This window comes from Hyperolius riggenbachi, chromosome 1 (assembly GCF_040937935.1).
Source record: "Hyperolius riggenbachi isolate aHypRig1 chromosome 1, aHypRig1.pri, whole genome shotgun sequence".
Taxonomy (NCBI): domain Eukaryota; kingdom Metazoa; phylum Chordata; class Amphibia; order Anura; family Hyperoliidae; genus Hyperolius; species Hyperolius riggenbachi.
In genome coordinates, this window is record NC_090646.1 from 363,431,074 (window position 1) to 363,456,146 (window position 25,073).

The 25,073-nt window shown below is 44.0% G+C and overlaps 1 protein-coding gene across 1 annotated transcript in view; it reads left to right on the forward strand.

Moving 5' to 3' along the window:
• TRIM14 (tripartite motif containing 14) overlaps positions 1-8,732 on the forward strand; it is a 65,050-nt gene extending 56,318 nt beyond the window's left edge. Inside the window, exon 6 of the mRNA XM_068234245.1 lies at positions 6,867-8,732. Within this exon, the coding sequence (XP_068090346.1) occupies positions 6,867-7,402 (536 nt within the window). The 3' untranslated portion in view covers positions 7,403-8,732. The remainder of the gene's footprint in view (positions 1-6,866) is intronic.
• Positions 8,733-25,073: the final 16,341 nt, after the last annotated feature.

A 25,073-nucleotide genomic window follows, 5' to 3' on the forward strand; every position in this document is an offset into this window, starting at 1 on the left:
AAATGCAGTCTCTATGACCATCAAATAATAACTACAGCAGCCTCCGACAAATGAAATGGTTTTTAACCACTTGAGGACCACAGTGGTAAACCCCCCTAAAGACCAGGCTGTGTTTTGCATAACTGGCCACTGCAGCTTTAAGGCCAAGCTGCAGGACCGCACAACACAGCACACGAGTGATTTCCACAACCCCCCCCTTTCCCATTTTTTTTTTACAAATATTAATCTCTATTTATATTTATTAAAAGTGTGTATTTTTGTGTCTTTTTTTCCCTGTCCCTCCCGTCCACCCCCTGCCAAACAATCACAGCGATCGACTGTCACACGGCTGTCCCCAGTACAGCGCTGCTGCTGATCGCAGCGCGGTACATTTAAATAGATGGCGGTTTCGCCGTCTTTACAGTCTCCCGAGTGGCAATCACCGCTCAGAGACTGAAGGCGGGGCGGAGCTCCGCCCCCTGAGCAGGAGATACGATCTGCAAAACAGAGCCCCAGGACTTGACGCCAATTGGCGTTAGGCGGTCCTGGAGCTGCCGGCGTTAGCCGGTCGGCAAGAAGTTAAACTCAGAAAGCTGACAATTTAAAAAACATTTTTCTTTTTCATTTTTCTCAAAAACTACTTAGTCTCTTTGCCCACTACAGGTAGTCCCCAACTTACGAACACCCTATTTACGAACGATCCGCTGATACGAACGGCATGGATTCTGTGTTTCCATGAAAACAAGTCAAACATTTTTTTTTTCAAATTGGACTTGTAGTTTTTGAGTAAATCGATTTAAAAAAAAAATGGCTTTTAAACTTGAATAAGCAGGTACAGAGGGCAGAGGTGACACAGAGGAGGACACTGGAGGCACAGGGGACAGAGATGGCAAACTGTTCCGAATTAAGAACAGATTCAGGTTAAGAACGAATCTACAGTCCCCATCTCGTCCATTAACCGGGGACTACTTGTATTCTTCTTTACGTATGTAGCAATTTTGATGACAATAGCATATATGGGTCGCTTTGCTATTAACCTCTAATATCGGCATGAAATGACGCGAAATTACAAATGGATTACACAAAATCAATTGAATGTCCAAATCGTAAATTACGCCCAGTGCGTGTTTCTATCTACTGTACCGCTCTCTGCTCAGAGGATTATCTATAGGTGGCAGTGGAATATTTTCTGCTTATGTTTTTTTAGCCAACTGCTATTGAATTTCTCACACCATTAAGCCACCTGCTGCACTTTCCATTAGCAATGTACAAGCTGTTCATCAAAACCAACTGTGCTCTTCCGTACAAAGAATTCAGCACAGACTGAAGAGAATAGCAGGACAGGGTCTGTACCAAGGTCTGCACATAGATTATGGAATGACTCAACAGTAATGTTTTCCACATTTTCATATATATTGATAACAAAGAGGGCTCTGCAAAGCAAAACCTCTCTTAGATTCCTGCCTCCTCACCATGTGACATGTAACTGGCCGCAGCACTGGAGCAGAATCCCCACAGTGATGTCACCATGGGGCCACGAATGTATGTCAGAGGTGAACAGAAGCATGGTATTCATTTGAGATGAGGTAAGAACAGTAGTACAGGAGGCGTGCATTGAAGCCTCTGACCTAGCTAGGAAGTCTAACCATATACCTTTCTGCCTTATCCAATAGGGTTTGGGGAAGCAAATAACGTTCTCTCCTTTATTTGCTCATTAATAATAACAAGTCAATCTGATAATTTCTTCTGCAGCCTGCAATAATATTAGTTAGCATCAGTGAGGTATAAATATGCATTAAAATTATGGTGTTTAATATTTTAGAGCAGAAATTTAATTTTTTGTACCATCCCAGTTTAAATAATAGTAGCAGCACTGAACCGAGGGATCACAAAGTGTAATCCCTTGGATTACTAAATCACCCTCTCTATGGCAGCATTTCTCTAACATGCTAATTATCTTGACCTGTGAGGGGAAAGATTGTTCCTAGTATGCCTGCCGCATTTCCTGGAGAGCTCCGCTACATTGTAGCAGAATTCTGATGCCACTATTTTTCAGGGCACCCCAAAGTCCAAATTTCCAGCTGTAGCCAGTATTTTCATAGGCGCCTATGACACGCCCCCGTATTTCCCCAGCGCCGCTTGCACCCATATTGTCAGTTTCAACGTAGTAAATGAATATACAAGGGGCATGCAGTAATGTGTAAATTGGATACTGAAAATGTTGGTCTGTGTGACAACCAACCACAAGATAGATGTGGATAACAAGCCCATCCACACTTGATTGCACCAGATCGTTGCACTCCAAAGGCTACCAACAAGGCGGTTAACTAATACTTGAAGTAGGAGAGGCCAACTAAAATAAAATATTTAAACACATTTAATGGAGGAGAGGAGGGTTGCTAACTTACCTCCTCCAAATACGTTCAAGAAGCGGATCAAAAATAGCTTTATTTATTTACAATGATGCCTTTCATGGGTTAAACCCGCAACACCAGTGCCTCCATTATTGTTTCTTTTCATACATGTGTTATTTCAGCTACCTAAGATGAAATAGAGACCATTTTTTTGTGTAGTCCCTCAAAATGTATGAATAGATATGAACAGATTTGTTCAGAGTCTGCTCCAACAGCGGAATAAAACCTAGTACACACCATGCAATTTCCACTTCAGACCCTATTCGAGCAAGTGAACAGATCAATATTATGATCTGTGATTGATCGGATATAGAAGAAAGCTAGCATAGACATGTATGCAATTAGTTTTAAATTCCGATAATTTTTCTGATTGGATTTTGAAAATGAATTGAAAGGATATTCACATGTAATTATAGCTAGAGATGGCCCGAACGGTTTGCCGGCGCACGGTTCCCAGCAAACTTCCGGGGGTTCGCGATCGCGGAGAACCGCAAACTATTCCGGAAGTTCGGTTCGCCCCCATAATGCACCATTAGGGTCAACTTTGACCCTCTACATTAGTCAGCAGGCACATTGTAGCTAATCAGGCTACACTCCCTCCTGGAGCCATTCCCCCCCCCCCCCTTATAAAAGGCAGGCAGCACCGGCCATTTTACTCACTCGTGTGCCTGCAGTAAATAGAGAAGGGACAGCTGCTGCAAACTCTCTCATAGGGAAAGCTTAGTTAGGCTCTTGTATGCTTCTTAGCTTGCTCCTTGCTGATTCTTATTGCTAAAATAGCACCCCTCAACAGCTCTTCTGAGAGCTAATCTTGTTCTTGTGATCCAATTTTTTTTTTGTGTGTGTCCCACAGACAGACACTTGTGTTGCATAGACAGCCTTGGTAATTCCTACTGTGTGTGCCACTGCCAGCCAGGCCCAGCACATTCAGTGATTACCTGTGTGTGTGACAGGTGCACATTACCCTTCACTGCATATACCTACCTGTTGTTCACTGTGCACCCACCCACGTACGTGAGTGCACGCAGTGTCACTGTGCCTGTCCGCTACCTGTCTGTGTGTGACAGGTGCACATTGTAATACCCATTACTGCATATACCTACCTACCTGTTGTTCACAGTGCACCCACCTACGTGAGCTGAGCACACGCAGTGTCACTGTGCCTGTCCGCTACCTGTCTGTGTGTGACATGTGCACATTGTAATACCCATTACTGCATATACCTACCTACCTGTTGTTCACAGTGCACCCACCTACCTACGTGAGCTGAGCGCACACAGTGTCAATGTGCCTGTCCGCTACCTGTCTATGTGTGACAGGTGCACATTGCAATACCCATTACTGCATATACCTACCTACCTGTTGTTCACAGTGCACCCAACTACCTACGTGAGTTGAGCGCACGCAGTGTCACTGTGCCTGTCCGCTACCTGTCTGTGTGTGACAGGTGCATATTGTAATCACTGCATATACCTACCTGTTGTGTTCAGTGCACCCACCTCATCACTGCATATACCTACCTGTTGTGTTCAGCGCACCCACATACCTACATGAGTGCACGCAGTGTGATATAACACTCCATGCATACCTGTTAACTGCACCTGTGTGACTGCACATTGTATTATACCTGACAGTCAGTGCATACCTTTCACTTGAATGGATGGCAGACTTGCCCTCCATAACAGATTTTTGTTACAGGTAGTACAGTCTGTCAGTGTCATCTACAGCAGGGCCTCGAAAGTCCTCCTTTTGGTCACTACCTCGGGACGTGCATGCCATGCCTGCTGCCTTCCTTGGATGTGTGGTAGCCATTCCTGCTCCTTTGCCCACAGTGTGCCTGCTGCCTTCCTTGGAGGTGTGGTGGTGGTAGCCGTTTCTTAGGCTCCCACTCCGGACCGGAATCGAACCAGGATTCCCCGGCCATTACCAGTGGTCACTTACAATGGCAGACTTGCCCTCTGTAAAAGATTCTCATTGCAGGTACTGAACAGCAAGCAGAACAAGTATTTAAAAAAATAGATGTAAGCTTGAACAATGGTAGAGAAAGAACCATTGAAAGTTGATAAGGCAGTCAGACATTACCTGACATCACTGAGTGAGGAAAAGCAATCTCGCCATGGGGCGCACCAGTCCAGCACGGCCGTCACTACGCAAACAGCTGTTTGCGGTGTGTTACACAGTGAGTTTGGTGTGTCAGTGTGAAGCAGAACTCTAATTACTCTCCCTGATTGATGTATACACATGCAAGATGTTTTAAAGCACTTTAGGCCTGCAATTTAGCATTCAATGTGATTTCTGCCCTTAAAACTCTGCTTTGCGTCAAATCCAGATTTTCCCCCCGGACTTTTGGTGTCTATCCCACTCCGCCATGCCCCCCTCCAGGTGTTAGACCGCTTGAAACATCTTTTCCATCACTTTTGTGACCAGCATAAGTGTTTCTATTTTTCGAAGTTCGCCTCACCATTGAAGTCTATTGCTGTTCGTGGAAGTTCGCGCGAACCGAACTTTTGGCGGAAGTTCGCGAACCGAAAATCGGAGGATCGGGCCATTTCTAATTATAGCCAGTATTTTCATCAATATTTTCCAGCATGTCCAATCTGCTTCTGATGGAGAGATTGATTCTGGTGTACATATTATCCTGCCGCCGGTGAGCTGACTGCTGCCACTCCGACGGCGTTAAATATTATTACCCCATTTGAGTTGAAGCAACTCAGAGGGAGATGTAATTTGTGGTCTGCCGATCGCCGGATCCTCGAATTACTCTTGCATGGGGAGTGCAGCATAACACTAGTGCTATGACAGTGCTCGGCGATGAGCACGGGGCGCCAAAATGACCTGCTTCATGATTCTGAGCCTGGGATCCGTCTCTGTCAACCAGTAGGCTATATATTATTTTGCTTGATCTGACCGTTTTCCACATCGGAAATAGGACCTAAAGTAAAAATTGCATTGTGTGTACCAGGCTTAGGCTCCCTGCACACTGCAAATCTGTTTTGCGATTCCGATTTTCTTTGTTTCCAAAAGCATTTCCTCAATACCAGTTGCTAAGTCTAACTGCTTAATAGTGTGCAAGTGATTATGGAGGAGGGCTGGTGTGTTCCTATTTTGGCAGTTAAAGCGGATCCGAGATTAAAAACTAACTATAACAAGTAACTTGTCTATATATTTTATCTAAAGTTTAGATAGTTTACACAGCAAATCTAGCTGCAAACAGCTTTAATAGAAAATGATTGATTATTCCTGTGATACAATGTCAGCAGCCATGTTACATTACACAGAGGCAGGCTTATCTGTATCTTGAGCCATCAGCCTAATCCCCCTCCTCCTCCCCTCTGCCTCTGAAATTAATGGCTAGTAACACCTCCCCCTCCTCCTGCCCAGACTGAGCTCCCATGAGCCCTTGCTACTGCCAAGGCTCTCTAAAAATCTGTGGGCGTGTTTTTTTTAGTTTATAGGGAATTAGAGTATTAAAACAAAAACAAAAAAGTATTTAGCTTGAGGAATGCCCTATAAACAATAGGAAAGGAACACAATTATGCAATGTGTAAAAGTTCACCTCGGAATCACTTTAAACTGCTGTTCAGGAAATGCCTTTGAAAACAAAGAAAACCCTAAAAATCCCCCAAGAGGTGATGGACTAGTCCAAAACCTGTCGGTTCTGTCAGATTTTAGCTACTTATTTTTTTGCTGGAGTGGTCTTTTAAACAATTCCAGTTGCCTGACATCCTGCTGCTCTGTTTGGCTGCAGTGGTGTCAAAATCACCCACCTGAAACAAACATCCATTTACTATAGTTAAACTTCAATCAGAAACGTGATCTGCATGCTTTTTTAGGGGCTATGGCTACGAGTATTAGGGCCCATTTCCACTATCGCGCATTTGCATGCGTTTTTTGCATGCAAATTCGCATAGCAATACAAGTGAATGGGACTGTTTCCACTTGTCAGGATTCCTTTGTGGTTTTCTGTGTAGAAAAAATTCGCATGGCAGAGCCATCAGAATTCGCATGCTGCATACCGCTATGCGAATCGCATACAATGTATTTAATAGGAAATTCGCATGCGGTTTGGGTATGCGAATTTTCATAGAAATAATGAAAAAACACACCAGCACTGCCATGGTTAAATTCGAATACATCGTCATCCATGCGAATTCGCATGAAAATTCGCATAGACCCGCATGCGAAATTCGCATCCGCATGCGAATTTTTACTGCAGCGATTCGCACCGCACAAGTGGAAACGGGCCCTGAGAGGCAGAGGATCAGCAGAGCAGCCAAGCAATCTGCATTGCTAAGAAGGGAATAAATACATCTCCTCTCAGTTCAGGTGTTCTTTCATTACATCAAGAAATATGGGATAACAGACCAATAATTAAAATGTATTTTTTTTCTATGGATGAGCTATGTAGGAATTTAATGTTTTAAATTAATATTGAAACTGTACCTTGAATATAACAGTTTATTTTTTCTCTAGATGCCAGATCTCCAACATTAGATCCTGATACAATGCATCCTAAACTGAGGCTCTCTGAAGACCATCTTACAGTACACTGTGCCTGGTTAGGGAAATTTAACTCCAGCCAGCCTCAAAGGTTTGATAAACTCCTGCAGGTACTGAGCAGAGACTCCTACTTCTCTGGAACTCACTACTGGGAAGTAGATGTCCACCAAGCAGGCCAAGGATGGTGGATTGGCATGACTTACCCATCAATCAAGAGGAAAGGAGACTCAGAGTTCAGTCGTATTGGATGGAACAGTGGGTCGTGGTGTATTAAAAGATATGATTATGAGTACTGGGCCTTCCACAAAGGAGAAAGGAAAGCTATTCGCCATGACAACGCCCCAGAAAAAATTGGTGTTTTCCTGGACTACGAGTCCGGAGTCCTGTCTTTCTTTGATGTCACAGGTGGAATGAGGAACTTGCATACTTTCCGCTGCAGGTTTACTGAACCTCTCTATCCGGCTCTTCGCCTATGGGATGGATCAGTCACAATCTATAGACTGACCTAACATTGCCTAACCATTATGCCTACTGACTGAAGAGCAGTTTAAACTTTCATTACAACAAATTCCTCACGCTTGCTGGGTTGATTGGAGAGGAAAGAGGCCAACGTGTGGTTTACAAATAAACACATTTTTCTTCTTGAATCTTCTTGTGAATCTTATAGTTTAAACATTTTCTCGATCAGGCTTTTAATTCGTTTCTAAGAACCACATCGAAAACATTTTATTAATATACAGTAATTTGTATTGCTTCGTTTTTATATCTGGACAATATAATACACATTTATTGAATATACTGTATTTCATTTTTCAGGTCTCGTGCCAGGATAATTTTTAGTATAGCCTGTAATTACCAAATCAAGACCTTAGTATAGTGAAACCAATTTGAGATATATCCTGAGAAAGTGTTCTCTTAGCCAAATGCCATAGTCACTAATCAACCTGAAACTTCAGATTACAACTGTCATCTTGCACTATCGGTGTAATTCTTTCCAGACTGGGGACCACAATCCATGTCTATCCTAGAGACATGAAGCATATAAAGAGGCATTTGTGAGAAATGTCTTGATCGGTCCAACTCTTTCCAACTCAAAATAACAATTACCTCACATCCCCCTCTTGCACATCTGACACTGTAGTTGCCATTGGCAGGTTTTGCATGGTAAGAGCCCATTGTAAAACTTGCATCAGGGCCCACAGCTCCTTAGCTACGCCACTGCCTCACAAGCATTAACCATATCCTCAGTTCCAGAGCAGGCTGCCATTTTTCCAGAAAGCTATATCAATGGCTTTCCACTCCAGTCTGAACAACAAGAACATATTGACCCAAGCGGCAGCATTAGTCCTGCCAACAGTGTGCAGTTAAAGCCCCTCGCTATCCTCATTTTCCAGGATGTCTCAGGACAACAACTCCCTCCACTCCACACTGGACAGGATGCTAGATTAAAACAATTTGCATAATTGATTAGACAGGCATGATATAATAGGTAGCATTCACCTACCCTCGTCAGTTGATTTCCTGTCCAGCAGGATGCTGGTTGAGTGGGAGGGCTGGCTAACCACGTGGAAGCTTCAGGAGCTGCGGCTGTCAGGTTTCCCCGTGTCTGTGCTGGCCAGATGAGCCAGCATGGATGCTTGCTGCCCGCATCTGCCTTCCTCGTCTCGCTATCATCACGCTGGAACGGTTTCCTCTGGTCAGCCACGCACAGGTCACATGATAGGCGCCTCACGTGACCAGAACAGGAAACAGTAAGCCAGAAGTCCCTGGGTGGCTTGGCGTACGTTCCAGCAGCGGTCTAGCTGCATTAAGAGCTAGTCTGTATTTCTTTGGTAAATTCTTTAGATATGTATATTTATTATGGGTGGAAACCTTCTGGCAAAGTATTTAATGTGATATCCTGGTCTGTCAGTCATTAGAAATGGTGGCGCACTGGCGAACTGCTTGCCTGCGAACATCTATGGGCAGCCTGGCCCTGCACTACTTCCGGGTCGCAATGCCATGCAGTAGTATGCATGCCCTGGCCCGGATGCATTCATTAGTACGCATGCCCTGACTCAGCAGTGCGTGTCCTTGATTGCGCGCCTGTGGCCAGGCTCGCTTCGTGACGTCACGCTCATGTGCAACGCGTGCCCAACAACAGGTGTGCAATCAAGGACGCGCACCGCCGGGCCAGGGCATGCGTACTAATGAACGCTTTCAGGCCAGGGCATTCGTTCTCCTGCAGGACATTGCGACCCGGAAGTAGTACAGGGCCAGGCTGCCCATAGCTATTCCCGGTGAGCAGTTCACCTATGCAGGCGAGCTACTAGCATATATCAGTATCAGTCATCTAGATCTGCGGCAGCCTTGCACATTACTCATCTCCCATAGATCCAGCTCGGGGTTACAGCTTTGAGCTGCAGATTTCCGTCCAGTGCCTGACTCTGGATTACAGCTAAGGAGGTTAAGCCATCTGTTGCTTCCGCAGCAGTTTCCAGATCTCTGAAAGTATGGTTAACAGAATTACAATCACAGATTGCACCTGGGCCTCCGAGAGAAGAAATTCTCAACTCTTTTCTGAAAATATTACATGCGACAAACTATTTAGCAGATGCAGAAGACGATTCAGTTCTTCTTACCGCCAGAACCACTGCTTTGGTTAACTCTGCCAGACCAGGCATCTGGGTAAAGACTTGGCAGGGAGATACCTCATCAAAATCAAAGTTAGGCGGTATACCCTGGGAAGGTAATCTTCTTTTTGGCTCAAAACTATGTCTCTTTTCTGAAAATATTACATGCGACAAACTATTTAGCAGATGCAGAAGACGATTCAGTTCTTCTTACCGCCAGAACCACTGCTTTGGTTAACTCTGCCAGACCAGGCATCTGGGTAAAGACTTGGCAGGGAGATACCTCATCAAAATCAAAGTTAGGCGGTATACCCTGGGAAGGTAATCTTCTTTTTGGCTCAAAACTAATTATGTCTTGTTTATCTTCTCAGGGTTGCTGTCCTGAGACGTCCTGGAAAGACAAAAATTACTTACGGTAACGTCTTTTCGAGGACAGCACTCTTGCTACCCACCCAGATGTTTTTTTTTTTTTCATTATTAAATTTATTTGTTGAAGCATCATTCTGTGTGGGGTCTTTTTTTTTTTTTTATTACTAACGAGGGTAGGTGAATGCTGCCTAATATACCATGCCTGTCTAATCAATTATGCAAATTGTTTTTATCTAGCATCCTGTCCAGTGTGGAATGGAGGGAGGCGAGTCCTCTAGACTCCTGGAAAAGACGTTACTTTAAGTAATTTTTGTCTTTCTTCACTTCCATTTCTGTTCTCATATTTTAATAATGTAACGTTATACATTCAATACATTAGAAAACATCCAAATACACTCACTTTCAGGGAGGTATAATTATGTCACTAGTGTTGCCGCTTTAGTTTTCATCATGTGGCATACTTGTGACATTACTTCCTGTAAATCTGGTGGGAAGCCGAGCCTTTTCCAGTGCCCATACTACACCCCTCACTTCCTCCAGTGCTGAAGAGTAGTGTGAACACACCCATTCCAAAGCCCAAAAGCAGCACAACTCAGTATGTGAAAGAGGAGAGGACCGGTAGCACTAAAACAAATCTTGTGACTGCTGTTGATGTCTAAAATTACTGTATTTACAGTACTTTTTTTCAAAAACCTTTAGAGTAATAATCTTGCTATGAACACTACCTGTATTTACTGCTGTGGTGCACATTTTGGCCTGATCCCATGTTCCTTTCACCTGCCGGATTCTGAACGAATAAGCAGACTTTGTTGGAACTAACTGAACTACCAGTGGGTGGTCTGCTTTCACACTGAAGAGAATTGATTCTAAGTGGGAGGAGTGATCACGTATATTCTTTTTCTGTGCAACAATCTCAGTGGAACTATTATAACCCCTTATTAATGGACACGCTGGAACAATAGTGTCCAGATTACTGGTACCAGTGATTGTGAGCACAATTATACATATAGGGGGAGATGTGAGAGTCTGAAGTGAGATTGGAGTTGTGTGTGAGCGACGGAGTGATGTGGCCCACTGCACTAGGCTTTTTAAAATTCTTTTTCATTTTTGTAAGATATAACTAATAAAATTATGATATTTTAATAGATATACAGTGTTTGGTGATGTTTTTGGGATATACGCCCTCTTTTTCGCTCCTCTAAAATTTATTGTAATTGATATTTCTGGAGGTCGATATCCCAGATTACATACCTTATAGCAGGTTGCTCTGTTTCGTCTGCTGGGGGATAATACCCCATTGTTCGGGGCATATGTGGACGGAAGTCCAGTAACGGGACGGAAATACATTTTGAGAGGTTCTCTTTTTTGATCTTGGGTGTGTGGAATGTTGCATTGGGATGCCCTGGTCTCGCAGGTGGAGAGGGACTGTTCTCAGACCCGCACCAGCAGGGATGCTCACCAACTTATCAATGGGGGCTTTAGGAAACTATCCAAGTTGTACGAAAAGAAATCAAGATTACATTGGAATTTGAGGTATAATAAAATGTATTTGAATGACCAATTCGCACCATTATGGTTGCGTTTTCAAGTCTTTCCCCATAGACGTAATGTTTCGGAAGATTTTAAGAAAAGGTGGGAGGCGAATTTTGAAACATGTGCTAAGGTCTGTCTGACGCTTATGAGCGAGCTGGACGGGGGCTATCTGGCTACCATGGAGGAGGAGATTGAGAAGGTCACAGCGTCTCTGAGAGAGTTTGGCGAGGATCCCTTATATAAATAACGTATTAGTGAGTTAGAAGACCATATAAAAAAATTTAACAAAGACATTTTTGTACAAAGAGATCAGAAACTGTTGCGCGATCGCACAGCATACAAAATAGGAGCAGCTTATAGGTGGGGTAATAAGAGAAATATACCACGAGGGGGGAAACCAAAAGGAGGACAAGCACCTCCATCCCCCCATCCCCTAAAACCAACCGATCCTGACAAATCAGATTCCTCAGTGAGTGAGGCTAGCTCTGTCGCTTCCACTGGTTCGATTTCAATCAAGGGAAGCGGCAAAGAGTACGATACTAGATCCAAAGTGGATAAAGCCCTATCCAAGGAACAGATTAAAGCAGCGAAGAGGGCCCAGGGATGTTGGGGTGCAGGGGGAGGAGGTCGTGGTGGGCCTCGGTCGGCACCGGCAGCAGCGGGTGCGGCGGGAGGCTCTGGCGTATCCCTAGCATCTGGGTCCTCATTGTCCTTGGCCTCTTCCTCTTCTTCTTTTTTGGAATAAAGCACCACGCCCTAACTTTTGACTGGGACGGGGAATTAGTGAGAGCAGGTGTGATCCAAACCAATGAGTATTCCTCACAGAGGCAAGTGATTAATTTAACGGGGGAAGAACTCCCTACTCATGCAATACAAGTATTAAGTAAAGGGTTGGGTTACTGCCCTACTTCAAATATTGATGTGTTTAAAACCATAGTTGATTTGCATTAATTTAGGAGAAGAATTTTATTTCAAACATTCTCATCTCACTCCTCACGCGTTGGTCAGGCCCCACGGGCCAGCGGCCGTGGGTGGTCAGACACTGATCTGGTGGCATTGCAAGATCTGTTTGATTTGGGTAGTGAGTCCTCAGGGGGTTGGACAGAGGAGGCGGACCCAGATTCGATTCCCCTTTCTCTCCCTCCTCCCTTAGGATTTTTTCCTCGTTTGGAGGATGTTGGTCTTTTTAATCGCTCCAAGAAGTTTCCCCCATTTTCACTTTATCCTAATTTAAGAACATTTATTTCAGTAGTGGAGAAGGACCTTTTGGCCCTGGAGGGGGATGTTGTGCGGCAGAATAATTTGAGTATTGAGGAAACACAAGCTCTGGATGAGCTAAGTGAACAGCAGAAATGGATAATAAAACCTTCTGATAAGGGGGGTAATGTGGTTGTGATAACCACTTCCTCTTATCGGGAAATGTGTATGGACATCTTGAGTGATCGAAGGTGTTATGCCAGAGTCTCTGCATCGAGGGCCACACGCTGCAAAAGTGAATTATTTTCAATCATTGATAAGGCAATTGAACGAGATGTGATTGATGCTGACATTGGGGATTACATGAAGGTTGCAGACCCAATCACTCCCACGATTTACGCCCTCCCGAAAGTGCATAAACGAGTTAACCGGCCACCTGGACGTCCTATTGTCTCAGGTAGAGGGTCGCTTACGGAAAAAATAAGTGTTTACACAGATCGGCATCTGCAGCCTCATGTTAAATCTCTTCCGTCATATACAAGAGACACTTCTCATCTGCTGGGTATGCTGGAGGGCATACAGGTACCAGCAGGTACTTTGCTTGTGGGTCTCGATGTGGAGGCTCTATATTCTACTATTCCACATGACTTAGGCATTGAAGCTGTAGGGGTATTCTTGAGTGAGTTAGGCATGCAGAATGTGCCGCACAACATCCTCCTCCTCTCCCTATTGGAGTTTTTGTTACATAACAACATTTTTGTGTTTGAGGGTTCCCAGTACCTCCAGGTGCAGGGTGCGGCGATGGGGACCACGTGAACGTAAAGTTTTCTCAGATGAGGGTCTCTCTGTGTACCTGTGCCGCGTTGTGGCGTGGCACAGGTACATAGACGACATCTTTGTCTTATGGTCTGGGAGTTCGGCCGCACTTGACGAATTCGTTGGATTGTTGAACGAAAATGATCGCAATTTACATTACACTTTACAGTGGCATGCGCAAACATTGCCATTTTTAGATGTGAAGATAAATCTTGATGAACAGGGTATATTTATACTACCCTGTATCGTAAAGAAACGTCAACGAATTCGTTATTACGTGCAGACAGCTTCCACCCTAGACATACTGTTCGAGGGATCCCTACAGAGCAATATTTGAGAGTAAAACGCAATTGCTCAAGAGAAATGGATTTTCAGGATGAAGCCAATGATCTCAGGAGGAGGTTCCATGGACGAGGTTATTCAGACAAATCATTGAGACGGGCGTTCCATAGAGCACAAATCACTGATCGCGGTACACTTTTGAGTGGTGGAGGCTCTCGAGGGAGTGATTCTCCATTTACGCGTTTTTGTACACAATTTTGCGCACAAAAAGATCGCGTTGAGAAGATCCTCAGACGCCATTGGCACATCCTCACTAATGACCCTAAACTAAATGGGGTGGTTTCAAGCTTGCCACAGATAGCCTACCGTCGGGCACCATCTATTCGTGACCGATTGGTTAGGAGTCACTTTCAGGGACAGGATGGTTCTCGTAAACACTGCTGCGTGAAGGGCACGTACAGCTGTGGAGGCTGTGCAATGTGTCGGTATGTCAAGGTGGGGAAAACGGTCTTGCTGCCGGGAGGGAGGGCCTGGGAACTCAATCATTTCGTCAATTGTGCCACCATTCTGGTGGTATATCTTTTAATATGCCCATGTGGGGCTTTCTACGTGGGCAAAACTAAAAATGAATTTAGGAGTAGGACATGTATGTCCCAACACATTAACAGTATTGTGATTAAGAGTTTCTCTGGCGTTCCCACTCCGGTAGCAAGACATTTCAGAGCGAAACAGGGATGCAGTTATGATCGATTGCGTTTCATTGGTTTAGACCGCATCCATAAAACTATCAGAGGCGGTAATTTTGACCGCCCCTTGTTACAGAAGGAACAGAGGTGGATTTTTGAGCTACGGGCAACAGATCCACCAGGTCTTAATGAATCTATTAGCTATAGTCCTTTTCTATCCCTATAAATAATTGTGTGCCCTGTGGTGTGGGGGAGAGGGAGGAGGGGGGGGTGCGGTTGCTCCCCACTTGTGGGTCCACACCCTGGGAGTTCTTGATGCGGCGTTCCACCACCCGAGATCCCGCTATAATTAATTTTGATTGAATTTTGGATGATCACAACTGGCGATTCAGCTGCTTGTGGTTGCATATTGGTGACGCCATATGATCTTTTTTCATTGTCACCATTCATTTTTCCTCTATTTCTCATTATAATGGAGATCGACATTTATGCGGGTATTATACTTTGAACCTTTCCTATTTGATACTTACATGTTGTTTGTTGCGTGTAGCGGCATCATTATTGATGGGCATTGTGCGTGCTGGCTGTCCTCGGGTGCGGCAGGTCTCCCTCCCTCCCCCTTTGCTTTGACGTCTCCTGGATAAAGTCTTTCTGACCTCTCTCCTGGTCGGGCGCTGCTGAGGGGGGCGGTCTGGGGGCGCCGTCTCTGTGGACGCCTGGGCGAAAATGCGTAGTTTTGCGCTGTTGCGTCCTCCTGGTTGCATGGGTTGCTGTACCCGCCTTCCTCCGCCCTGGATTGGAGCGACGATGCTTGGTCTCTGCTCTGTCCCTCCTTGTGGGGGCCTGCTGGGGGCGGGCGGGTCCCGCGCGCTGTGATTGGTTGGGCATTTCTACATAGTGAGTGAGGAAGTTGTAGGATGTTGTATGCTTTGTACCACGCCCACCTGAGGAAACCGAAAGTGCCCGGTGAAACATGTCGTGGGCCAGCGTGGTTTGCCTGGTGTGTGGTTGACACTTCCCCGCTGCTCCTCACCACCCTCTCCCAGCCGGATCATTTATACCATCTTCACTCACCCCAGCCGTGATCAGCCTCCTGCCACACGGATTGCGGCATGGTGAGAAGTGGACTTGGTCAGGATATTGTACTATATGGAAGCACACGCAGGACCTCTGGAAGCTGGACACCACTGATTTGGTACTGTATGTCATAGACTGGTTGATGTTATGTGAATTATGCAGCTGTTATCCTCAATCACATACAGTGTCGGCTTGCTTTCCTGGATGACTCTGAGGCTCTTTACATGCATCTGTGCTTCTACTGACTTGCTATGGCTGATGTTATGCGAAGCATGCAGTTGTGATCCTCAACTACATACAAGTGTCATCTGGTCCTGTTGGATGACTTTGAGGCACTTCTTATGCATCTGTGCTATTGCTAACCTGGTGTGCCATCTTGCTATGAACACTACCTGTATTTACTGCTGTGGTGCACATTTTGGCCTGATCCCATGTTTCTTTCACCTGCCGGATTCTGAACGAATAAGCAGACTTTGTTGGAACTAACTGAACTACCAGTGGGTGGTCTGCTTTTACACTGAAGAGAATTGATTCTAAGTGGGAGGAGTGATCACGTATATTCTTTTGCTGTGCAACAATCTCAGTTAACCCCTTATTAATGGACACGCTGGAACAATGGTGTCTAGATTACTGGTACCAGTGATTGTGAGCACAATTATACATATAGGGGGAGATGTGAGAGTCTGGAGTGAGATTGGAGTTGTGTGTGAGCGACGGAGTGATGTGGCCCACTGCACTAGGCTTTTTAAAATTCTTTTTCATTTTTGTAAGATATAACTAATAAAATTATGATATTTTAATAGATATACAGTGTTTGGTGATGTTTTTGGGATATACGCCCTCTTTTTCTGCCATCCATTCAAGTGAAAGGTATGCACTGACTTGACTAATACAATGTGCAGTGAACAACAGGTAGGTATATGCAGTGATGGGTATTATAAAGTGCACCTGGCACAATAGTAATTATACCACCAAGGGGCCAAAGGCCAGCTGCAACTGACTGACAGGGCTGTATATAATGCAAGTGGGCCACAAAAAAAAAAAAAAAAGATCACAAGAACAAGATTAGCTCTCAAAAGAGCTGTTGAGGGGTGCTTTTTTTTAGCAATAAGAATCAGCAAGGAGCAAGATAACAAGCCTAACTAAGCTTTCCCTTCTCTAATTAATGCAGGCACACAAGTGAGTTTTGTGAGGCACACAGTCCGCTACACAAAAACGCTCCAGAAAACGCTAGGCATGTTTAGAAAACCTCTCTAAACATGCTTAGAATCACTCTGAAAATCAGCTTCAAAAAACGCTAGCGTTTTGAGGATCTGCTAGCGGTTTTGGTGTGCACTCAGAAACACAAGGGGACATTATTAAAAACATGTTGAGGTCGCGGGGATATGGGGGAGAGAGACGGGGACACGGGAAGATAGCGGGGGCAGGAGAATGGATGGATGGATGCGCAGGACAGAGTGGGCACATAGGCAAGGAATCCCCACCGTATCGGCGGGCGTTCGGAAGTCGGGGATTTCTTGTCTTTGCTGTATAAGACGCATGGACTTTTTCTCCCCATTGTTTTGGGAGGAAAAGTGCGTCTTATACGGCAGAAGATGCAACTGATTTCTCCTTGCATTCAGATTTCATGTAAATGTTAAGCAGCTGGAACTTGGACCAATAAAAATTGACAGACAGTTATTCTGATTGGTTCAATTTTACATTAAATTTGAATGCAAAGAGAAATTGCATCTCCTTGATCATTCCCAGTCATGGTATATTAGCCAACATTGCCATTTGTAAAGCATTTTAGAGCCATAGGCAGACATTTATGACAGTATACTGTCTGCCAGCAGCACAAGGTAAGAACATGCATGTATGGATAAGTGCTCTGCCTAGAACCTGTGTATGCGATACATACACTACACAACACATACATAGGACTATGGTAGGGATTAGATTGTGAGCTCCTCTGAGGAACAGTTAGTGACAACACTACATTCTCTGTACAGCGCTGCGTAAAATGTCAGAGCTATATAAATACTAAATAATAACAATACTCTTGCCTAGCAACTGTGTAGGCAAGATAATGCAGTTCCTGGGAAAAAAAAAATGTATACACAATACATATATATATATATATATATATATATATATATATATATATATATATATATATATATATATATATGTGTTATCCGATTAGATTTGTGGGGAGTGGACTAAGACATTTTTGTAGAACAGTGATGATGTGCTAATAGATGACAACATTTTTGTTCATTTGTTCTATAAAAAAAAAATAACCCCCCCCCCCCCCAAAAAAAAAAATAAATAAAAATAATCATATTGCCCCTTTAAGATAACAACCATTATGATGTGTCATTCATTTTTGCAGTGCCGATAAGTGCTTTGATTGCCTACCATAAGGGTCGATCTCTAGTTGCATTCACTTGAGTGGAGCTTGGAGTTACAAGTGGTAAACAACGTTTCATTCAAAGTTTATCTATTCAAAGATTTTTATTATACAGTATATTTACAGGATTTATTTTACTTTTACATAAACCCACTGTTCTTTAAAGGGGTACTGTAGGGGGGTCGGGGGAAAATGAGTTGAACTTACCCGGGGCTTCTAATGGTCCCCCGCTCACATCCTGTGCCCGCGCAGCCACTCACCGATGCTCCAGCCCCGCCTCTGGCTCACTTCTGGAATTTCAGACTTTAAAGTCTAAAAACCACTGCGCCTGCGTTGCTGTGTCCTCGCTCCCGCTGATGTCACCAGGAGCGTACTACACAGGCCCAGTGTGGTCTGTGCCTGCGCAGTACACTCCTGGTGACATCAGCGGTAGCGAGGACACGGCAATGCAGGCACAGTTGTTTTCAGACTTTAAAGTGACCCGGGGGCGGGGCCGGAGCATCGGTGAGTGGCTGCGTGGGTACAGGATGTCTGCGGGGGCCATTAGTAGCCACGGGTAAGTTCAACTCATTTTCCCCCGACCCCCCTACAGTATCCCTTTAAAGTTAACGACCACTGAAACTAATATACTATGTACATAATATTCTTAGGTAAAATCAGCAGTAGCTGGGATTAGAAGGGATTGCATGGCTTTGCTGCCAATGGTTTATGGCTGGATTCACACTGTAGACATTGCATAAACATGCATTATAATGTGTGTAAACTGCAATGGAGTGCCTGCATGCAACAAGTGAGAATAATGCAATCTGGTACACCGTAGCTGGTATGTGAACTTGCTCATAGAATTGTATGGGCTTTGAGTTGACATGCAGAATTATTCTGCAACATAACGGATATAGTGTGAATGCACCCTAAAAAGAACAAAACAGTCTCTGGTGATTGAGAGTGCTGGTTGATGAACAAATATCTGGACCAGTGTGGACACCCATGCTTATGAATAGGGAATGGTCAATCAGATGCTAGTAATTCAAAGTCGATATAAAATGTATGCTCATTTTTTTGCAGCATTGATATGGACCACACTGCAGCTGCTGTACTGGACTGGCTATTAGTAAGCTGCAATAGTGGTTGGCTATCAGTGTACTGTAATAAAATACACATTCAACAATGTAGTACAATAGCTGAAGTATTTGGTCCATTTCCAAGCTGAATTAGCATACATTTTGCATCAACTTGGAATTGTTAGCCTCTTATTGGGACCATCTCTAGATGGGACTCTATTCACTTATGACAGGCATTGTAGAAGAGTGGATAACTGAGGGCTGCTGCACACCAAGAGCGGTTCTGAGCGTTTTTTAAAACACTTTCCAGGGGAAACCCGCTTGGCTAATGTTAGTCAATAGGCTGGTGCACACCAGAGCGGCTCATTTTTCCCCAAAACGCAAACTCGGGTCCTGCAGCATTTTTGAGATTTCTGAGGCGTTTCTGCCTCAATGTAAAGTATAGGAAAGTGGAAAACCACTCTGAAAACCGCTAGATCAGAGCGGTTTTCCAAGTGTTTTTGTTACAGTAGCTGTGCAGCTGTACTGTAACAAAATATAAAAATGCTACACAAAAACACTCCAAAAAATACATGTTTAGAAAATCTCTCTAAGGCCTTGTTCACATTATAGGCGGTTTTTTGTTTTGTTTTTGTTAAATTTTAAGCACGGTCGATTTTCAAAATCGCCCTGAAAGCGCTTGTGCAAGGACTCTCTATGAGAGAGTTCATAGAACGGTGCGTTTGCAATCCGCTTTGAAAAGTGGTGCTTGAGCCATTTTTGAGGTGATTTTCCTCAATGGAAGGTATAGAAAAAAACATAAGTTCACAAAATCGCTATGGCAAGCGATTGTGTGGGCGTTTAAAAAAAACAAACAAAAAAAACCCCAACACATTGTATCGATCGTTTCCGGATCAAAAGACGGAAGCGCTCTGCAAAAGCGCTTACAAAAACGCCCACAAAAAAGAGCAAACGTGCAGAAAATCACCGGAAACCGCAGAAAAAAAGCTCACCGCAGACAGACATGCGAGCTGAACGCAATGTGAACAAGGCCTCAACATACCTAGAATCGTTCTGAAAAACCTCTTCAAAAATCGCTAGCGTTTGCGGATCCGCCAGCGGTTTTTGGTCTGCACCAGCCCGGAGATGGTCTGTGGTTTTACCTTGCATGAAAATATAATGCAAATTTGCACACAATAAAAACTGGTAGGAAGTGCATCCAAATAGCCCAAATCCACTCTGCATAATTTTTACATTAAATGTGCATTAAAAAAAAAAAAGGTGGGATTGGCAATTGATTGACCAGCTCCATTATTAAACACTTCCAGAATATTTTGCGACTCCACTCCTTTATCAGAGTAATAATATAATAGAACACAAAGTCAAGCTACAAAATAAGTCAGTAATTATAAACATGATTAATGAGGTTATAATCCCAGCTTGACCATCTCTATTCAGTTATGAGAGACATTGTAGAAGAGTGCTGAAGTGAATCCCAGCGAGGGATGGTCAATGGGTAGGGAATTCCCCCCAGCATGGGTTCTATCTTTCATCCCATAATGCCCAGCATGACCTGTAGTGAGCTGGCAACTGGTGTTCGCTAACCGACAAACGCACATTCACAAATGTGGCAGGTGTAGCACACTCCATCCCTATTGGCCAGCTGACCTCAGGTCAGAGGTCATGCCAGGCCTGGAATTTCACCACTGGCGAGCCCACATCGTAGTGAAATTCCATGCCTACTTATGAGGTGCTAATAATTCCAAATGTACGTAATGTTAAGCAGCTTGGAGTTGCATAGATCTTCATCAGCTCAGAATTAACATCTCATTGATACTCCCAAGTCCAAACATGACTTAAGGACACAGCAAGAGCCATTCCAGTGAAATTTCAGTTTTTGTTGAGAAGCTTAATGTTTTTGTTTTTAGGGAATTGTTGCAAGGGAGCCATTTGAGCGGTCAGTGTTGGCAACTCTAGGTGCATATTGAAATGGAAACACATTTTTAACATTTAATTCAAAAATACTTCAACACCTAGCATACATTTCTGCAAATTTGATAACAAAAAGTGAACTGAAACGCATCCTGAACGGAAACTGCAAATTAATCTGCCCACAATATTTAAATATATTAAATCCAATCTTATGTCAGTTTAAAGCGGACCTGAACTAAGAGCGTCCTCTCTGCTTTAAAAGATACACAACAGCATAATAACCTTTAGGCTACTTGCACACCAAGACGATGCGTTAGGTGTTACGTTAAGGTCGCATAACGTGCACCTAACGCAAGGCCTGGTGCTCTTCGATGTGGACGTCAGTGAGCCGCGTTGTGCAGCTCACTCTGGCATCCGTGATGCCTACTCTTGGACGCATGCGGCATCACGTGGTCCCGCTGGCCAATCGCCGCACAGAGCGGCCGCACCAGGAAGTAAACACTGCACGTCACAACGTGCAGTGAATATTAATTAGCCATGTGCCTGGCCGCTCTCCGTTCCTCCCCAACATGACTGAGCATGTGCAAACAGTCTAACGCGGCTTAAGCCGCTGTAACGCCGTAGCATGCTGCACTTTCGGAAGAACGTGCAGCGTTACATGTAACGCAACATGGGCAGTGTGAACAGCCCACTTGTGTTACATTGCTGTGCATTGGGGGAGCGTTACAGGCTGCACTAACGTGCGCCTGTAACGTCTTAGTGTGTAAGCAGCCTTAAAGAAAAAAACATGTATTTGTTACAGCTGATACAAATCCAGAAATAAATCTGCACTGTTTCTAATTCCTGATTCAAGGAAGCAGACATATTGTTTACAGCCTGTGCTTTCAAATGAGTTTATCTGCCATCTCTGCCATGGCGGTCATGTGACACAGGGGAGGGATTGAGCGACTAGGCACCAATGAGGGGGAATTAGACTGGCTAAACTCTCTAAATACATACAGGGTACATTTCTCTATGTTTTCCTTTTGTCCTGTGCAAGCGTTCAGGTCCACTTTAACTGGACTGGATGAGTTTCCTCCCACAACCCAAAACAATATCCAAGCAGATTGTGCCACACTCCTAATGGGAACCCAACCCCAATAAAAATTTTAAATAAACACATGGATGTACCTAAAAAAAAAAAAGAATATTACATGCTTACCTCACTGTCAGTTTATCTCAGCTCACCATTTTTTTCCAGCCTATACGTTGGTTGCCATTGGCAACAACACTACACCTTTGTTCAGCACCATATCACAGGAAGTGTGATAACTTGACTCATCACAGCAAGCAGCATAGGAGATAGAACTTCATAAGGTGCCCATACACTCGTCAGATTGGCAGCAGACAGATAAGAAATGCATCTGATGATCTATCTGATGCGTTTTTAGAACATTTTTTACCAGGATAGAATTCCAATAGATTTCAGTTTGAAATCTGTTGAAATTCGATCTGATGGCATTTTTTTGCCATCAGATTTCCATTAAGGCCAATGCAAACTGATAAGCAATCTCATCAGATCGACCTAAATTTTCCACCCTGCTAGTTCGATGGAAATCCATCGAAATCGATCGAAATCGGCCGTCGATCGGTCGATTGGCCAACCGATTTGCGATCGATCGATCGATCGATCGATCGCGATCGATCGGTCGGCCAGAAAATCGGCTGAGTGTATGGGCTGCTTTAGACGTCGTCACAGTTTCAGGAGTTTAATCAGTAAACAGATATACAGATGCTTATATCTACAGGTTCGTTACACCTCAGCGAAGCCATTGGTCTGTAGTAAGTCCTCTTTGTGTTACAAGCTCTTGTCCCATTCCTGGTGAATGGTAACCAGTCTTTTCTTTTAGGTTCCATCTATACTACGTGGCACTTAGGCCTATATACAGCAGAATAAGACAAGATGACAATACATTACAAAAAGAGTAGAGGGTGGAAGTCATAAGCCAGAAGTGGCTCTCTGGAGCCCGTCGACTGCTTTAATGCCGACCTCTAAAAAACTAAATGTGACATCATCTGAGCAGGGACGTATCAATAACTCATCGCCTGCTATTGGCTGATAAAACCTCGTGATATGACAGGCACAGACTTTACTGCGCATGCACGAACTATCACCTAGTTCTAAAAAGCATTGTTTAATGTAATGGACTCTTGTTTTCCTTCACGAAATATGCAAACACTCGATGTTTACAGAAAAGACTGCCTCAATGTCTGCCCATCGGGCCTAGTTAAGCTCTTTAACCTTGGCTGGTTTTGTGTAAGACACAAAACCATGTTCCAGTGTTTCTAGAAATGCTGCTTAAAGGGAAGCTCTGCAAATCAAGTCTTTGAATTTGTAGACCTCAGTTACTTTAACTGAGTTTAGTTAAATCATAGAACACTTAAATTCTAACACTGACTAGACGATTCCTTCCAGTCCTGACTAGATCTAGTCAAAACTGGAAGCCTAAGGGCCTGTTCAGACTATCTGCGTATGAAGAATGCGTTTAAAATCAAAGAAACGCAAGTTGAAAAAAAACGCATGCGTTTTTCTTGCGTTCTAATGCGTATTCTATTGCGTTTTGCACACACACGTGACCCAGGAGAAAAAAAAAAGAATTATGGGAACCGCAGAGGAAAACGGACGCTAAAAACGCAATAGTACGCGTTTTTGATACGCGTCTATAGACTTTCATTGCGTCCGTTTCTATGCGTGACGCACAGAACTGCGTGCAGCAATGCGGATGAGAAACGTATGCGTCTCATACGCATACATGTGAACTAGCCCATTCAAAAGCATTAGGAGCCGTTTCTATGCGTTTTTGGTACCCAGACACGTTCCCTGAAAACGTCTAGGAACGCGCATAGTCTGAACAGGCCCTTAGGGCCCTTTTCCACTATATCAGTAGCTGTCAGTTATAAATGAAAGGACGACTAATTTGCAAGGTAGTGTCCATGTTTCCCTATAGCTTAAGTGGGTGATATTACTGGTTAACACAGTGCTGACCCCTGAAGCTGCTACGGGGTCATCACCATTTGTATAATGGGCTTGTAGAATTCCATCAATCGAAGTGGACAAACGAGATGTGGGAGAGCAGAAAGAAATTGATGAGTAGACTACGTAGGAGGCAAGTATGACGTGTGTGTTTATTTTGACTTCTTATTTTACAGTTCAGGTTTGCTTGAAGCCTGGTACACACATTCTGGTTGACCAGTTTTAACACTTCCATGTAGTATGAGGGCTGACATATTTCAAATATGTACAGATTGTATCGGTGAGCTCTCTAGTGTACACTTACCCGCTCCGGTTTATTTGCTGGTGTCCAGCAGTGATGGTCGCATTGTGCATCCACATGTGAGCGGGCATCAGCCACCCCTGGACCGCACATGCAGCATTTTTACCAGGTAGTAAGCAGCACTGCAAGTCCGCTGCTGAAACACTTGTAGTTACAAACGCTCCCGTGCCGCTGCATTATTCTGCAACCTGAAGCTGCTTAAACTTGGCAAATGTGTGGCGAAACAGCGTGTTTATTGTGCCATTCATGTGCAAGAACCCTTGAAGCCACTAAGAAAACAGCAAACATCTGTTGCTGTACTAGCTTTCAGATATTAACTGAACCAAGTCAATTGGACTAAGAATAGTAACTAGTATTAGAGATGGTAAAGAAGACCAAAATAATTCTGAGTTGATGTAAAATTATGCAAATTGAACAATTTTATACCACCTTTTCAAGCTGCATAAAGTATTATTTGCCTCTCACTAACCATCCCTAGTATTCGCACACAAAACATTTGAGCACCTACTTTAATGGATATACTGTATGTTCTAACATGAATTGTGGTAGAGCAGATCTATAAATGGCTCTGTTAAGATCAAGTGAACCTGTCACAGACATTTTTTGTTGTTATTTCCTAACAGCAGTTCACAACAATGCTGAAAAAGGTCACAGCTCTCGTGCACCACAACCTGCACTTTCAGCCTGTGTGCACTGCACTGAGGATAGAACTAAAAAAGGGGCCCACACATTTACACGATTTCCCACCGATATACAGCAGATTTGATCACAGTTATCGAATCTGCTTAGAAATAGTTGCGCAAACACTGATCGAACGATCACCATCTGAAATCGATAGTTCCCATCGATCTGTCCACGCAGAAGATTTCGCTTGATCGCCGGTGGGTCGGAAGTTAGTTGATAGCGGCGTTCGAAAGTCCGACTACCGAC